The 18,269-nt window shown below is 44.4% G+C and overlaps 3 protein-coding genes across 4 annotated transcripts in view; 1 reads left to right on the top strand and 2 right to left on the bottom strand.

The window, feature by feature from the left end:
- Window positions 1–53: 53 nt before the first annotated feature.
- Window positions 54–4,403, top strand: LOC125740220 (uncharacterized). Its single transcript, XM_049011110.1, has 3 exons — window positions 54–129; window positions 228–358; window positions 498–4,403. The coding sequence occupies exons 2-3, from the start codon at window positions 282–284 to the stop codon at window positions 3,793–3,795; spliced, it is 3,375 nt and encodes a 1,124-aa protein (XP_048867067.1). The 5' UTR covers window positions 54–129; window positions 228–281; the 3' UTR covers window positions 3,796–4,403.
- Window positions 4,404–5,744: 1,341 nt separating this feature from the next.
- slc22a13a (solute carrier family 22 member 13a) lies at window positions 5,745–9,840 on the bottom strand. Its single transcript, XM_049010303.1, has 9 exons — window positions 9,466–9,840; window positions 8,750–8,853; window positions 8,406–8,560; window positions 7,649–7,817; window positions 7,429–7,549; window positions 7,200–7,294; window positions 6,809–7,023; window positions 6,389–6,497; window positions 5,745–5,955 (listed from the first exon to the last, which is right to left on the bottom strand). Exons 1-9 carry the CDS (start codon window positions 9,838–9,840, stop codon window positions 5,745–5,747), a joined length of 1,554 nt encoding a protein of 517 aa, XP_048866260.1.
- A 4,457-nt stretch (window positions 9,841–14,297) lies between these two features.
- LOC125740547 (serine/threonine-protein kinase OSR1-like) overlaps window positions 14,298–18,269 on the bottom strand; it is a 44,139-nt gene continuing 40,167 nt past the window's right edge. For both annotated transcript variants that reach the window (XM_049011798.1, XM_049011799.1), the window contains 6 exons: window positions 18,078–18,263; window positions 17,290–17,354; window positions 16,414–16,466; window positions 16,039–16,107; window positions 15,726–15,790; window positions 14,298–15,618 (listed from right to left, as the gene is read on the bottom strand). In XM_049011798.1, coding sequence (XP_048867755.1) covers window positions 15,544–15,618; window positions 15,726–15,790; window positions 16,039–16,107; window positions 16,414–16,466; window positions 17,290–17,354; window positions 18,078–18,263 — 513 coding nt within the window. In that variant the 3' untranslated portion in view covers window positions 14,298–15,543. The remainder of the gene's footprint in view (window positions 15,619–15,725; window positions 15,791–16,038; window positions 16,108–16,413; window positions 16,467–17,289; window positions 17,355–18,077; window positions 18,264–18,269) is intronic.

Below are 18,269 nucleotides of genomic sequence, written 5' to 3'. Positions count from 1 at the left end.
TCCACCTACCCATTATCCTGATAAGTGTGATTGCATGGGGCGGGGGGGGGGGGGGGGGGTTGGGCTGCAGCCAACCTCAGGTAGACCAGGGCACATGGCCCCGAGGGACACCCTGGGCAGGATGTCGTAGTAAGTAATAATTATCTAATGTAAAGGCACCTTTAATACATTGAGTTCTGTACTGTTTAAACTGTGTCCCATTTATTTTCATATCGTTCTCCTCATAGTTCCACTCGACACTAAAGGAAATATGTTCTGCCTGTCTGGAGCCTGTATACCCTATGGAGAAAATGGTTGCTGATAAAGTAATCTTCCATTCCAACTGTTTCTGCTGTAAACATTGTAAAAAGAAGCTGGGGTGAGATACATTTCATTTTATTTCACAAAGATAGTCTCATTCTTTATTTGGATTATTTCTTTAATGAAATTTTAATTTGTAGACTCATTATTTTTTCCACAGGTATATGAGAATCTTTTCTTGCTTCCCTTCTTTGCAGAATTCACAACTATTCAGCTATTTATGGCGAGTTCTACTGTGCATCTCATTACCAGCAATTGTTCAAAACGAAGGGGAATTATGATGAGGGATTTGGCCACAAACAGCACAAAGACCTCTGGCTCAAGAAGACTACAGAGTCTCCGCATTCTGAGGAAAAGACCTGCAAAGACCCTAAAGGGGACTCCAAGGTCTGTAGCACCTTTGTAGAGTCATCGGGCTCTGCAGCTCCGAAAAAACTGGAATTCGGGAACACAAAGACTGCGAGTAGTCCAGATACAAGAACAAAACTGAAAATTAATTGGCCGCCAGAAAAACAGACATCTGCAGGTCGCCTAGTAACGCCTTACAATGGTGAAAGGAAGCTGCATGAGACGGGTATAGTGGAAGCAAGCTCAAATTCTCCAAGCAAACAAAGCTCAGGAAATGTACTGCAAAGTCCAGAAGGATTAATGTCAAAGTCCAGTAAAACTGGAGACAACAAAAAGGTTCCTTCATCATCCACACAAAGACTCAACAGCTCCTCTGTTCCCCCTGGGCTCGGTATGAACCGCAAACCCAAAGCTGCAGCCTCAGAGCATGCGGAACTGGAACCGCCGAGTCCAGCACTACCCCGTCCGTGGAGTGTGTCCAATAAAATAGCTCTTTTTCAAGAAAGTTCCCCAAAACATGCCCCCCCTTTTAAAGTAAAGGAAACACCACAGAAAAACACTCCGGTTAAAACAGCACATTTAACACTGCCTGATTCAACACTGACTCCAAGAAAAGACCCGTCCTACGCAAATAAGAAAGTTACAGCCTCAGACAAAATGAAGAAATCAGTTCGCTTTGTAATGAACGTTAACACTGAGCTGGATGGTAATGCCAGCACAGGGGGAGATTCTGAAATAAACACTGAACCTGATTTTGTATGTCACAGCAGTAACCCAGATATTGTACCTAATGATGATAAAGACTGCAGACCCACAGTACTGGGGGCCAAGAAGGAAATTGCAGCCTCTTTATTCATCGATGAGGCAATTGAGGACCAAAATGAGAACATTCGTAATCCATACAAATGTCAACTGGAGGAACAAAATGAAATAAATGAAAACATAATTAAACCAAAGAATTTAGAAAGCACTGATACGAATGCAATTCAGTCTTCTGCTTCTATTTTAACAGAGTATTCACAGACTTTAATTAGTACCACTGTGGAAGACACTGTTAATAAGAGATTTACAGAAGAGGTCTGTGACGATGATCTTGAGAGGTGTGATATCCAAACAAGTGGGAAATCATATGAGAACAGGGAAGTCAATAGAGAGCTGACAGAAGAACCCAAGAGTGGGAGTGTTCAAGCAGAAGAAACGGACTCAGAAGTGAATCGGAAGGGATCTATGACACAAACCGCTGCTCGAGAAACGAAGCGTCACAACGGCAATGTAGAAGCTAAAGAGACTGAAGAGGAAACGCCCGATACGTCTGACAAAACCGTCCAGAAGTCCGCCACACCGAGTGCGGCTAGCAAGCAGGATGGGACGGCTCACGCTCGCAAAGAGTCCTGGTCAAAGACGTCGGGTCAAGGTAAAAGCGCCTTCTCGAAGCTTTTCACACCTAGCGCCAAAGATAAAGCAGGAAAGAGAGAACCCGCAGAGGCCAAGAAACCGGAGGTCAAACCGAGGTCCATACTGGGAAAACTATTCCAATCGTCACCCGAAAAAGAAAAGAAGGTGTCCGGAGTGGCAGAGGCAAAACATGCCGATGAGGCTAGAACAGTGACGGAAAAGGCCAGCGATGTCTTTGTGAAGAACCCCATGGGTGACAACACTCAGGTGTATCAGACTGGACAAGTAAACGCCAAGACTGCATGGAGGCCTTCAGAAATGAACAGAAAAGAAGAAATCGAAAGCAGCACAAGCTTAGGCGATGCGCCGGATGTCTCCGGAAACATATCCCTACAAACAGATGATGGCAGCTCAAAAACACTCCTTTCGCCCACCAGTACAAATGACCTTAACCCTACATGTCTTAGTTGTGAAGAAAGAGATGAGCCAAATACACCTTCTACTGAAGAGGCACCTGCCAGTATGATTCCAAGCACACTGGGAGACTCTGGTGAATGTTTAACACTTTCAGAGTCCAGTGTGCATGCTTCAAGTGAAGCGGGCCCTAGTCACGCCATTATTGAGGAGACGAGTATCATTAATTCAATCATTTCACCAGAGCTGTTGGTCAACTCAGACGCAGCCATGCAGAAAGGTACTACTGAGGATCCTACTTTTCTGGATGCTGTCATGAATGACATCAGCGAAGGAGATGCCCATTCAAACCCTATACAGGCAGCAGTCTCTGAACATTCTTTCCTTTTGCCTCCAATTGATCATGCTCCCTCCAAGAAGAACACAGGCGATGAAAATCCCAGCCAGCTCTATGAAGATGTTCACAAAGAGATGAATGTTACTGAACCCATGACCTCTGAGTCTCCAGACCGGTTATCATCCCTACTAAATGCGGAGGTCATGTCAAACACACAAACTAACATCACAGAATTTAATCTTACGGAGGATGCATCTGAAAATATTCTTGATCAAGTTGTAACACTAGAAGACATTAATCCTGAAGTTACTGCTGATTTATCACCGCGAAACATCCCACCGACAAACGATCCAGAAGATCTCTTTGGTTTAAGCCACACTCCACTAAGATCAGTCGGTGAGGAATTTGATATATTTAGCAACAGTGACAATCCTTTGGTGCTCAATGCAGAATCTAAACAAAATAATGTAGATCCTGTCACTTTACTGGATATCCCTCAAACTGAAGGGAATATCGCAGTCAATCTGAGTACTGAAACGGCAGCAGATCATCAAGGACAAGAGACAAACTTTGAGATGTTTGGCACAAACAGTGAAGCGCTGGTCTGGTTGGGTGCTTCTACTGCATTCGATAAAGACAATGCTGGTCTGGATGTCGCCTCAGCAGCGCCCCCCTCAGTTTACGTAGAGGACATCTTTGGGGAGAATGACTTTTCAGTCAGCCTGGGGATCCCAGCTGACCCACCGTCTCGAGGAAACCCCGACATCTTCGCTGATTTCCTTGGCTTGGACCAAACAGCCGAGGCCGGCTCCACTACAGACACTCCGGTCGACTTCTTCTCCACTGATGCCTGTGCAGAAGAAGCTCTCAAGCCCCCAGCAGCCAAGTCGGACGCTTCGGCCGAAGGCATCGACATATTCCTCGATCCATTTAGTATGGGCCCCACTACCACGGAACCAAAAAACCCGAATAACAACTGGATGGACGATTTCTTAAGCTAGACATCTATGCCTGGCTTTTTTCAACACCACAGACGTCAAGGATCCTGCTGGAGTCTGGGAGTTATTAAATCTGCTATACAATCATAAATGTTAAATTTCGACATGGCACCAAATACATATTATGCCATATTATAGCTTGCCAGTTTTATTGCTCAAACACACACTTAAATATATCATTACCTTTAAATCATATATTTTAATATATGGATGTCAATATTTTGGAAAATTATAGAAATTAATATTCTGTGTGTTTCCACCAATACAGACCTAATATTTATTGTGAATTGTTAGTATTTTCTTCTGTTTTCCCCACATACTCAGCTGGCTGACTGACCATGCCCTCTGACCTCAAGCTTATCTAATTTGTACTTTACTCTATCAAATAAATGAATGCAACAATCACTTCATTACTTAATATATTGTCTTGATTTAGAGACTGGTCGAAAAAACTTGACTCAAAGATGGCCGAAACGTCTAAACAGAAAGCCAGTTATATCAAATGTATATTCATTTTATTCTGATAAATGGATACAATACACCATGTGATTGGATATTTAAAAAGCTCATATTGGAAAGTGAGCTCTAGTAAAAAAAAAAATTCAGTTAAATTAAGAAAAATATGGTTCATGCCCCCATTACTTTTTGTACATACCGTCTTTATTGGTTTCATTTATTGGTCTCATTTTACTATCTTGCCGAATGACAATTTCCTGTCCTTTGTATTGTTTTTTTCTTCATCATCAGTGCATGCATGTTAATTATCAACTTAACAATCATTTGCAGCACAAGAAATGCACGTGTGCATTTTATAGCCGTAAAATAAAACTAAAAGACTGTGTGTTTGAAGTTGAAACAGGAACATCAAGGATCTTTACACAGAGCCCGATACACAGTGCAACTGACACAGTTTGATTGACCATGACATAGAAACATGGGATTATGGTGAATTGCGCACATCTGTTAATTGCTGTTGATGCCAAGTCTAAACAAACTGTACTGAAAGGGCAGGTTTGTCGTCTGATGCTCCTCCCCCAGGAAGAGTGGGCCGGAAGTCCAATGCGGATTAGAGTTTAGTAGATTTTACACCGTCACAAGTCTCATTTATCTGTGTGTCATTTGTGTTCCTGTTGATTAATAATAAAAAATAAATTATTTAAAATGTGTGACAGTATTGTCCCTTTAAATTTTACTTACCTTGGAGTACATCAGCTGACTGGGGAAATTCTCAAAATTCACAGCAGCTACCATTAGACTGGCATTTTGTTAGCATCTACCCGCTGACACATAGAGAGGTTTTTTTCATTATTATTATTTGACTATACCGACAGCAGCTCGTGTTCCTTTTGGCATCTTACGAGAAGATCCAGTGTTTGGAAAAGATCATAAGGTTTGGAAAAACTGAAGCTAAAATTAGAAAAGGACGACCAGCAGCAAGACAGATACCCTACAGAGAGAAAAACTCAGTAACAACTCTGACACTGAAACTGAAAAAGGGCTTCAAAGTGTTTTGACTGTCCACCCATATGTGTAGTAGGTAGGTAAATGATAGTGTACTTACTCAAAACCAAGTATAGATGAATAAAAATATTTTGTAATCAAATAACACAAAACCTAAGAGACTGATTCTCAGCCATAACTTAATTTTGATAGAATCTGCATGGCAGAACAGTAATCACAACAACGAACATAATATCAGTAAGGTTGAAGAACAGGACAGGCATTGCAAAGGTGTGGGAAGTTAAGCTGGGATATAATGGAAATATCACAAGTTGGAAACTTTCCATGAGAATTAATGGAAATTTATGGGAGTAAAGGAGAAAATTCTCAGAATTTTCTGACCCTAGTCAGAACCTTCTGCAGGTACACCATTCACATCGTTGCCGAGAGTTAATATTTATTTGACGGCACATAACATTTAGACTGAAACGGCTTTCATGGGTATCAGAGACTCACCATCTACTGTCCATCTCCTCGGAATGGTCAGGCAGATCCTTCCCTCGAGTCTCAGGCAGCAGGCAGGACAAGATCCCGCTGGCCAGAGTCAGGCCACCAAAGACCAGAATGGGGATGTTGCTGTAGTACATGCCCAGCAGGTTGAGCATGGGGGACAGTAGTCCACCCACCCTGGGGGCTATGGAAGCCAGACCCGTGGCTGCCTGACTAAGGGGACACAGGGAAAAGGGCACAGGGTGACTCAAAAGTGGCAGAGGACACTTACACCATCAAACGTTAACTTACAACGTGCACAAAATCCCACAGGTCGACTCTACATAGTACACAGATGGTTAATGAAGCCGAGTTAACCAGAGATTTCAATATTCTGGCAAATGAAATGGGTTTAAACTGTTCCAAATATGATGACTTTTCCTTTAAGAGGATCAGACGACCACTATAAAGGAGGGAAGCAGAGAAATCTATATATTTTCCTTAGACTTATTCCAATCTTCTATCATTTCAATGACCTATATGTCAGTTGCTTCTCTGTCTTTGGTTTTAATTTCATTTGTGAAGCACTTTGAGCTGTATTCCTTGTATGAAAAGTGCTACATAAATAAAGATTGTCGTTATTATTATTATTAATAATAATAAATACCGGAGTGAAGTGGGGAAGAGCTCTTGGACGTAGACAGTGCAGATGGTGACGGCCCAAGTGGTACAAACCCTCCCAGATGTGGCGAGGGCAGTGATTATATGTGGCTTGTCTGAAACGAAGCCAGGAAACTCAGTTGCTGACGTTTTTGTTGTTGAAACATTTACAGCCTTTATTGGGAAGGGTGCTACATAAAATGGTTTTAGAAGTGAATTATACTGCACTAGCTCTATACGATGTCAAAGCATTGGAATGTTCACGTGTCACCATGCCAACCACGCACCCACCACAATGTCAAACTGACTTTCTTCAAACTTAAAAATGCTTTCGAGTTAGCTAACGAGTGCGATTGTGACGTGCAATAGCGATCTCCACATCTATTCGTTTTCACATTATGCACTTGTGATGTGATCATGTGGTTACCTAGAGGAACAGCCACTATTAGCAGGCAGAGGATTGCACCAATGAGGATAGTGAATGTGAAAGAATGTTTCCTGCCCATGATCTCCACCAGCCAGATGCACAAGATGTGACCAGGTATCTCAGTCAGCCCGAAGATGAGCTGTGTCAGAAAGATGTCCAGCCCAAAGTTTCCAACGTTTAACGTCAGACAGCTGTACGAGAGGTTTAGAGAGAACCTGAAATACAGAGAAGAATATGCTTACATTTTAATACACGTTACAACTATAGATTGAGTGGAATTAATTTTGGGAGAATTATCATTGGTTCCATGTGGACTAATGAAAAACTTCACGAATTAAAGAGTGTGGCAAAAATATTGGTTTATGGGTAGCACAGGCTGCAAAAAATTTACCAAGCAAATGAAATTACTAAGAGATATTTTCTCAGATGAGGGGAAGCGATGAGATCTTTTATTTCTCCTCTGTTTCCTCTTCTCTCTATGCTGATCTGAATAGGGAAGGGAGAGATCTTGCTTATTTTAACCTGTGTTCATATGAAACATCACAAAAGCTTTTCATCAGTCAAACTTAGCAACGATTCAGGGGAGAAGAGGCGAGCATCATGGAAAGCGACTGACACACCTTGCCCAGGATATTGTCAGGGACCGGACGCTTATTGACGGCAGCGGCCCTGCGAATGAGCTTCTCCGCCTCATCGGTTTCTCCACAATCGTGGAGCCATCTCGCCGACTCCGGGATCAGCCTTCAGATTTGAGAGGGAGGAAGTGAGTAGAACCCGCTCAAGTAATATGGAGGGAGCGGTCATCCAAGGAGGTCAACCAGTCCAAGGGAAGCAGCGTACCAAACGTAGAAGAGGACAAGAAGCAGAGGAGAGGTGAGGATTAGCTGGACAGTTCGCCAGTCACGAATGGCGTAACCGACCCCAGCAACGATGCACTGCGCCAGGCTATTGACGACCTGACTGACGCATGAGGGTAATGATCGCTTGGTCACCCCAATCCACTCTGTTGCTATTGGAGGAAACACATGATGACATCATTAAGCATTTGGTTGACCCAAAGAAACTCTTACACAATGCATATGTGCGTCTCACACAATACTAAGGATGGTATGTATGATTCACTAATTTTCATTGGTGCACCGATGCAGAAGTTTATGATTTGATGTAAAAAGTGTGGAACCCTTCCCGCCTTGGGATTTGTAATATCTTTGCATTGCTAAAATCCAGTTTATTAATATAAAATGCTCACTGAGTGTGCAGTAAGAGACAAATACGTGAAGTAAAAAAGGTGCCTGTTTTTAGGGAATTATGATTAGCTGTCTGCTTAAGAAGAATCAAAGAAATAAAATCTAACTATCTCTACTGTATTGAATTGCATAGCATCAGATTCCTTTGCATCACATCGTATTGTGTTGAATCCCATTGTATTGAATGAAGTCTTGTGGAATTGCAGTGCATCGCAGTAGGAGTGAATCATATCATATTGTATTACTAGTTGCTTCATATGTGTCTAACATATCAGGTGGTTGGCGATGCATTGACCAGTGGTGGAGATGCACATCCCTAACACACACAGCATCACAAAACCATTAATTACCAAGTATGAGGCTGTTAACACGGTAGCCACCATAAGAAAATCCCACAAAGAACTGGATCAGGATATAGCCATAAAATGTCGGGGCAAATCCTGTGGTCAAGGTGAAGACAGCCATGATGACCAGCGATATCTGAGTTGCTCGTTTTCTCCCGAGCCTAGAAGACAGTGAAATCTCAGTCAGGCACGATTCCTCAGTCCATGAGACGTGTGATTCAGATCAAGTCAGCAGAAAGAGAAGATTAAAAAAAAAAACTAAGGATATTAATGCCACAAGGCTTCCCCCGAAGGCACAGAAGGATCATGCAGAAGCTCTTTGCGGGATGCCCGGTGACACGCATACTTACGATTTAGCCAGAGGACCAAAAACGAGTGAGCCAAACAGGATGCCGGACAGAGCGATGGTTTGGGCAATTCCTAAGAAGCTGGCCCTGTCACAGACCAGTTCAAACTGGGGAAAAAAAAAACAATCGAATAACCCAGATGTTTGACCCGTTGGTATTCTGCTCAACTTCTTGTATTGGGCATCAAAACCTCATTTAATTTTTGAAAGCAATCATCCATCCATCCATCCATTTTCCAAACCGCTTATCCTACTGGGTCGTGGGGGGTCCGGAGCCTATCCCGGTGGCAATGGGCACGAGGCAGGGAACAACCCAGGATGGGGGGCCAGCCCATCGCAGGGTACACTCACACACCACTCACTCACACATGCACACCCATGGGCAATTTAGTAACTCCAATTAGCCTCAGCATGTTTTTGGACTGTGGGGGGAAACCGGAGGAAACCCCACGACGACATGGGGAGAACATGTAAACTCCGCACATATGTGACCCAGGCGGAGACTCGAACCCGGGTGAAAGCAATCAATAGATATCAAATATGAGGAGTAAAACCCAAATATACTGTATTCTAACAATATTTAATATTAAACAGATACTGCTGATGGTTTAGAGAGAGAACGTAGCATATTGCATTTTCTACTGTGGTATCAATGCTGGAGATCACACACTACTGATGTTATTACATAATCCCACTAGGTATGCACCCAGTAATACTCACATCCGAGACCACAGTGGTCTTAAACACGGAGGTGTCAAACTGCCACCCATGCAAACACGAGGTGGTCTGATTGAGGCCGTACTGTCTGATGTCCTCAATGTCCCAATCCACTGGCACGAACATCTCACAGCTTTGCAGAGATCCATCCGTCTTCCTGGGCACCGTGAGGTTGAGCTGTTCCTCTCTGGTGAGGTTGGGGCTCACTTTGAGGATCCAGTCCGTGTTGCAATGGCGTGGGGAGCCGGCGTGAGTGAAGATCAGGCTGTAGTTTTGAAACGGCATAATGAGTGCTGGGAAGCATAACGCCACCAGCAGCAGCTTCTGGAAGAGTCCGAAATCGCCGATGACAAGCAGAATCTCGCTGAAGTCTGCCATGGTGAAAGACGACTGATGTCAATGCTCCGTAGAGAGAGTGGCAATCTAAATTAATATTTAACCCATAAGTGAGTAACGCAGAACACAAGTCAGTATTTAGAAAATAGCAGAGTATTTCTAGATCCTTAAAATTGCAGATCAGGATGTGGATGATTTGTAGTCTACAAAGTTGTAGTCAGGCATCCAACCCTACTGTCCAAGCTCTGTGAGCCATAACTTTCTCTTTTCCTTTTCTAAGCCAGAATAGTAGTATCCTTTTTGAATATGCTTTCTAACAGTAGACATTTGGTAGTTCAATGTCTTTGGATATTTCTTCCACCCATTATCTGTGCCTCCGTTTCCAGTGCAGGTTCACAGTGCATCTGGACCCCGTCCCAGTGCAGCGCAAGGTGAGCCAGCAGGTAGGAAGCAGGAGGTGCTGGTCCATCACAAGACATTGAAATGGGACACATGAAAAGGGCCAGAGAAGTGTTTCCCAACGTACTTCCCAAGACCATGAGGACCTACAGATGGTCAACATTTTTGAGGGAACAAAAATGTCGCCTGTCTGGCAGGGAGCTGGGACAGAGAAAAAACATAGACTGTTTGGCAGGCATCTGGGACAGAGCAAAAACATAGACTGTCTGGGGTTTCCTGAGGACTGGGTTGAGAAACACTGGATTAAAGGTACCAGCTAATACCTATCTTCCTGGACTGTTGGGGAAAAGACAGTATGAACTTGGAGAGAACTTTGAAACTCTACAAACAGACCTGGGCTGAAAGCTGCACCCATAACCTTGGCTGCAAGGCAACATTCATGTTATTGTATGACACTTATTAACCTTCTGAAACTCCATCTGGCTTTTAACCACTGTTCTTCGACAGGGACATTGTCTGTTCCAGCTTCACCCTACTCAGGAAGCCAGTCCTTCACTGGGAACACAGAGATGCTAACTAGCCTAACTGCATGTCTTGGGACTGGGGGGGAAAACCAAAATAGCCAGAGCAAACCCACGACACAGGGAGAACACAGAATTGCAATTATGTCTTTATGGCAGCCGCTCATTCATTTCAATGGGAAAAATGCTAATGCTAACCATGACAACCATAACCTTTCCAGCCCTAACTAAATAATCAAACAAATTGCAAGAGTTTTTGCATTTTCCATTTTTTTGACTGCAGTCAAGGATTTCTAGAAAATTGAGTTCTCTTTCCTGGTCCCCATAAGGTAAGGTTTATCTGAACTACACACACTTACATACACAAAGTAAAGGTGGGATTCAAACCCACAACCTTGGAAACATGTGGTGACGGTACACCCCCCCCGTGTGGCCCCTCGCGGCATACTGAGGTTTCCTAAGTATGCGATTTTCATTATATTGTTTTATGACCGTTATCACCCTCAAGATTAGAGGACAACTTGCACAATATACATTTAACATATATGTATCATATATTAGTTACATCACTACTCTGAGTTTTGTGTGAAGGGTCTTTAGCAACAAGTTCATGCTACACTCCTTTCTAAGTCATCAGATCACTATACCATTCACACTATACAAGGCAACGAAGATGAGGTTGTGATCGGGACTCTTGAAGTCATTGTGGTTTATACACTACATGGGGTCACACATTACAAGATCTTTCACCAGGAGTAATCACTGACAAGCCTGTCTGGTCCCCAAACTACGTTTTGACACAAAATCACTGACACCAGGAAACTACAATTCTATTACCAACGTGCTACAAAGTGTTAAACACTTTAATCAAATTACAACACATATGCTTGACATTTAGAAACACACAGCAAATTAACCCTGGTATACATAGAACTTGTGTGTGTGTGTGTATAGTATGTATGTATGTATGTTATATACAATAAGTTTCTAAACATCTGAACTATTTATATACTTTTTTTAAACTGCTCAGTTGGGTTTCATCTCACCCTGTGTCTTGCGCTCTCATTGGCTGCAGCTTGTCACTGCACTCACTGCCAGTGGCAACTTTCCACGCCTACAGGATTTGGAGTCGCCGACAATCCCAGGCATTTAGCATGCTGGATAACCGGCGGGAATCTGAGACACACATTGGCAAATCCGCCGAGTCGCGTCGTGAGCAGTTCACACATAGCAGCCCAATTCCGATTTGCCTCCGATACAGAGGTTTTATTGGCCATTTCAAAAAACTGTCAGTAAGCAAAAAAAAAAAAAAAAAAAAAAAAACACAAAATCAGGGCTTACAATCGTTAGTGTGAAGAGAATCGGCGGGAAAACTGGTGCCAAAACCAATAAGTGATCTACAGTAACCATGTAAAAATAAGACATTTATTTCCGGGTCAAGCTCATTAAATCCACTATTCAGTTCTGAGGGACATGAATGTAGAGCAAAGGGGTTTCAGGCCCACGTGGCTAATATGAACGTCATTTGTTCGAGTCTCAGAAGGAGCCCTGCAGTGGTACTGAGAGACTCGATACCAGACACCCAGCTTCAGAACCGGCCCCTTTGGAAATGAGCTGAGCGACACTGAAGCCACAAACATGCGACGCATGTTTAAGTCACATGTCAAGTATAACATGAACAGCACCAAGCAGGTGACTTCATTATTCCCCCCCCCCAGAAAAAAAATGGGGAGGCCCAGTCATCTCATCTAAAATGGGGGAAATCAAGGAATGGGTGAAAAAAACTTAATGTTCCATTAAATTCCTACAGCAAGATAACATCCAGAGAAAGGAAATAGATACGAGAGATCGACATTTCCAGGTAAAACTTACCAGAGAAGGCGAGGTCATTCATGTCCATAATCGATCTCATTCCCATTTCAACACGTCTAAAAACCACCCAAACTTGACAGGCAAATAAGCACACACACACGCACACGCACACACAACTGTGTGATAATAAGTTCATTCTTTATTGATTAAAAACAATTAAGGGAAAATGCACTGAAATCCAAATCCAGAAAAAAACCAGTGAAAATAAAAAAATCAAACGAAAGGAAACTGAAAGTGGGACTGCTTTGTGTTATATCCTACAAAACACAAAGTCGACTGCAACTGTAATCCTCCCCATTGCTACTTATGGTTAATCTCATTAAATTTATTACAGTTGAGTAAAGAAATAGAGAAAAATGCATTGAGGGAATAACTGGGAAGTGCTCAATGCAGCTGGACTAGGGTTACGTCCGGAACACATTCTGTGGTGGGATTATATTTAAACCTGTACTCACAATAAGCTCTAGCACAGGAAAATGGCACAGAATACTTCAAGGTGTGGATAATACTCGACTCTCAAACTCCTCCGTAATTTAACCAACACTAAAGGACAAAGTCAATCTGCATAATTAAGGAGTGATATCCTCAGTGTCATGTGACCACCTCGCAGTGCCATGTGACCCCCCCCCCACCCCCCACCCAAAAAAAAAAAAAGTTGTGAATGTCTCCAACCCTGTAGGTGTCATCACAGTACCATGTATGAGAAGCAAGGGTACTTCACACAGATCTGGGGGACGGGATAAAAATCATTGGAAGATTTTGGCAGAATTGGCCATAAAGTGACCGGACCTGTGAGACAGACCCAATAATTCATTAAGTGACTACACACTGTCCCTTAAAAGCACTTAGTCCTATATATTCAAGAGGTATAACTGTTAAGTCTATCAGGAAAGGAATCGAAAAACACTAACTGATCTTTTCTTCACCCACTGCCAGCCGTCAAAGTGACCCTTAAGATGCATTGGAGTGTGACATCACAAAGGAATTATGGGAAACCGGTCTGCTGCATGGAAAGAATCCAATATCATCATTGCTAAACTCACTAATGTGTGTCTGAGGTGGGGGGTAGGGATGCCAGAAACCTTAACTAACAATACCTGTGGGCTGACTTCATCCGCGAGCTCTTAAGAAGCTGAGGAAAGAATAGAAATATTTAAGGCTCAAACCCAAAACTCCTAACCAAAAAAAAAAAAAAAAAAAAAACCTAATACCTCTTCCCACTCCATTAAAAACAAAGTTGTGATGAAAGAGCGATTCAAAAAGGAAGAGAAGTACGTGCACATTTCAATGCAGGACAAACTTATTAAAACCAGATGGGAACAGGCATAAAGGGAGGTTATAGGCGTGCTGTCAGGACGAGAATGTGGGAGCCGTACTGAGAAGTCCGGGCTTGCAACAGGCCAGAGAACTATTTTTAGAGAATAACCCCCATTTTGGCTTTTGGGTTATGTGTGTAATGTGTATGTAGCTTTGAGCGAAGCTGAGTGAACATCTGCTTAGGAAAAGGTGACCCCATGCTGGGAGATAGACGGCTTTTTTTAGGCAACTTCCTCTGACCCCTGTTGAGCCGGTAGAGAGCTAAGCGGCACTACAAGCTGGATGAAAACACGCTTTTTGTCCTTTTCTTGAAGTTACTTTCATAAAACAAGGTCAAATAAGAAACCACCGGCCCCAAGATTGGTCGACAGCGAATCTTTATAAAAATAGGAAGAATGAGCTGGAGATGTGGAGGAAAGGGGCAGGATATGAGCTGGAGATGTGGAGGAAAGGGGCAGGATATGAGCTGGAGATGTGGAGGAAAGGGGCAGGATATGAGCTGGAGATGTGGAGGAAAGGGAGAGATGGGGACGGCGACCAAAGTTACTGCTGCTATGCACACAGAAGACAGAATGATATAGGGGTGACATATCTGAACCTATCATTACTTTAACCTTCATATGAGAACCTACCGGAACTTATACACAATCCGAATATCAAAATGAGACATAGTGAGAAGAGCTCCCATAATCCCAGAAGCAGTTAAGGTGCTTCTGGAACTGCAAGGGGACACCTCTTACTACAAATTCAGCCAAACGAGTGGGAGGCCGCCTGTCTCCATAGCTACGGCGGAGAAGCTGTGCTGCAACGTAGCAGAGGACCTAAAACGGTACCATGGTCACCTGTTTGATCACAATGAATCACAATGGGAACCAGATGAAAAATAAGCCTATTTAAATTGAAGATCAAGATGCTTCAGAACCATAATTCTGAGAGACAGATATACGAGGCCTCATGTCAATTGAGAAGGAAGAGCAATAGGAAGGTCATACAATCCATTTCCATTTCCTTTGATGCCGAGTACGTTCTTTGCCCCCTAGTGGCAGATATTCAAAGTATTCTCAACTCATCTTGCAGCATTGATCCTAAAAAAACAACAAAAATGTTTAATCCAAAGCCCTTCAGGGAGGTGTGGCATCCATGAAGCTGTGAGGAATCAGCTGCTCTGATTGGCTGATCTCCGCGGTTCCTTACTTAAGTGACCGAACCTGCTGTCAATCTGCAGGTCAGTTCAGAACAGGGTTGGGGGGAGGGGGGGGAGCACCCCTACGTTTGTTCCGTAGTGCTGTTGGCGGTAAAGCATTCCTACACAGACCGGGAGTGGCGGGCAGGAGAATCGTTAAGATTGTGCAAATGTATCTTTTAAATTACTAAGAAAACATATAGTGGGTGGATGTAAGAGGGGACCCTTCTACACAAAGACTGTAAACATTTTCGTGGGATTCCTATAATCGCGCTCCGCAGTGCTACTCAAGTGAGCATCCTGCAGGCCGACGTCAGCTTTGGTTCTTTGGCAGAAGTGGTTCCGTTAGGTCAACGAGAGCGACGGAAACGCAGGGGCCCGAGCCAAGCGGCCGCCTCCTCGTCACTGCGCCTCGCGGTCCGGTCCGTCGCGTGTCTCTCCGGCTCCCGTCGCTTAGCTGATGCTGAGCTGAGCGAAGCCCATGAGTTTCACATCGTCGGGGATTTCGGACCCTTCCACGCCCGAGGCCTAGAGAGACCAGAGACCCATTTAACGGAGCCGTCTTCTGGGGGAGGACGGCGACGTGGGCTCGGACGAGGAAGGTGTCGGGACATGGACACGATCAGGCGCCTTACCAGCTTGAAAGTCACATTTCTGTTAGTCTGAGGCTCGTCGACAATTTTCTGCAAATTGGCAGCAACTGAAACGAGAGCACGGTGGTCCCTGAAAACGTACATCTATAACGAACCTGACAATATGTCCTATAGTTGTTCTGTAAGAGTCCTATTACAAACACTAAAAGCCACAAAATGCATGTTACTCAATCGCACAGGCACTTTGTAAATCGTTCCCAGCCAGAGTTAGCTGAGAGCCGCCAGCCGGGTCGCTGGGGTCTGTATTGTGGGATTCGGTTACATGGCCGTCAGACAGGGCTGTTGTCTCGCTCACCAATCACTAAGTCCCGACCATCTACCAGGCCAGCGGACACCAGCTCCTGGGAGACCCCGTCAGCCGTGTCTGCGAAGGGCACAGGGCAGACATTCAGGAACTGTCACGCAGAGAACATGCAGAGCTGCCAGACAGGTTCACAGTCGGGTCTGCTAAACGCGTATGGGAGCTGGGCTCCGAGGTTAAGTTACCCGAGTAACTCAGGCTCTCGGACGCCTCGCATGACCTGAGAGTTTTCACTTTCCTCTAAACGGGATCGGAGGGCTTAACGGGGCAGGAGGGGGAAGCAGACCCGCCGGGCCGGCGTCCACAAGAGGGCGCTGAGAGATAGCACACCACGTCACCGATAAAAACGAAAAACCAAACTCAGCGTACCTCTTCCAGGCATGAATTCAAATCGTATATCATTCAGCTCCTTCTTTAAATTCCTGCAGGAACGGAGGAAATGAAAAGACATGATTCATGCGTGACAGAGGAAGCCGTACCTTGAGATCACCAAATTAAATTTATGTGAAACTGTCCCAACATATACATATACGAGTGATCATCCATTTAAACATTTTTTTAGAATTACATTTTAACAAAACATCTGTACCATTAATTCACAACACAAAATTTTACAGTGAACTGACAGCACATTTCCTTGAATGGAAACTTTTTTTCTCTCAGGCAACGCAGTTGACCACCAGGGTACCTGGAGTCAAACAATCTAAAAACCAGCTTGAGTAGTGCTGCCCTCTGGTGGTTACTGCTGGTACTGGATACGAGGCACAGAGGGTCTGGATTTTCATTAGTAATGCCAATCACCATCGTTTAATTCCCACAAATTTATCAAATACGGAAGTACCACTGGGCCAAATTAAACTTTGCTGTCATATTAATGGGGCACAGTAATTAAGCAGCTGAAAGATTCAATTACGATTGTCCTCAGTGAGTCACACCATTCAGAGGTAATTACAGACACAGAGTGGCGAGACTAAAAGCCGTTTGCTGTAACCTGAGCACTGAGGGTTAAGGAAATAAACACAGAGAGAGCGCTGGTTCACTGCGGGTATGTTTATGGGAACCCAGGACCAATTTAACCGGGAAGAAGACATTGGCTTTAAAAAGACTATAAAAGGCCGTCAACATAAAGAAAAAGACAAACGGGCAGTTAAAGACAGAATAGGAGTGGGGAGACAGAACGGTGGGCCTGAGTCAGTGGTCCAGGGGTAACCACCCTCCCCACGGCGGGAGCAGAGACACACTCACCTCAACCTCAGTACCAAGCTAATGGGTGATTTGGGGGCGTCAGACACGAAGGCAGCTGCCGCCACCTGGGGGGGGGGGGGATATGGGACACAGGTTAGAGTAGAGTCCCCCCCGCAGACACCAAAGGCACAAAGATTTCGTCATCCATTTATTTGTTAGAATGAGCATGGTGCTAGAAGATGATGATAATAATAATAATTATTATTATTATTATTATTGACACTTTCTTGACCCCCCTCTGTGGGAAATTTCTTTTCACACCTCCCCCAACTTGCTTTCTGTAGGTGAGCGCAAGCTGTCCGCAAAAGGCAGCCACTTACAGCAGCACCCAGGGACCCGCAGACGTACCGAGGCCGGGTTCGAAACAGCGACCTGACCATCACTGGCACAGAGGCTTTAGCCCACTGAGCCACTTTGGTGAAGAAAAGGTCGCACGTCGAGAAACTGTCCCCAAAATCATCCCCCCACTCTCTGACCGCCCCATTCTGAGACAGGACATCAATGGACGTCCTGCAGGGAGCCGCTATCCCCAATGATCACAGACCACTGCCTAAACTGAACTGGGCTTTTGAGACAAAGCAGCTGTGGATAGACTCTCCCCCCTGTAACTGATCATACTGTTAAATTACAGGAATCATTTCCTGCACCATCCCCCCCCCGTTCTTTTTAATGTGCTTTTGAAAAGTGAGGTTGTAAGAGGTGGAGACTTCTATTCACAGCATAAGCTATTCCAGATGTGAACATCCCATGTGTCTGTGTGTGTGGGGGGGGGGGAGGGGGGCACATACCTGTGCAGGTGGGATGGGAGCAGGCTGGACTTGCACAGGCCCCAAAGCCTGGACAGCGGGTGGTGCGTTGGCTGGGGGAGGCTGGCAGGGAGGCTGGCAGGGAGGCTGGCCAACAGGCTGAGGTAGCTGAACCTGACCTGGTGCGGAAGGCTGCAGATGACAGCTTAAAGGCTCTGGCTGGTAAATCTGACA

Source organism: Brienomyrus brachyistius, chromosome 4 (genome assembly GCF_023856365.1).
Source record: "Brienomyrus brachyistius isolate T26 chromosome 4, BBRACH_0.4, whole genome shotgun sequence".
Taxonomy (NCBI): Eukaryota; Metazoa; Chordata; class Actinopteri; order Osteoglossiformes; family Mormyridae; genus Brienomyrus; species Brienomyrus brachyistius.
Note: the sequence above shows the minus strand (reverse complement) of the source record. Positions and strands in the feature narration are given on the sequence as shown.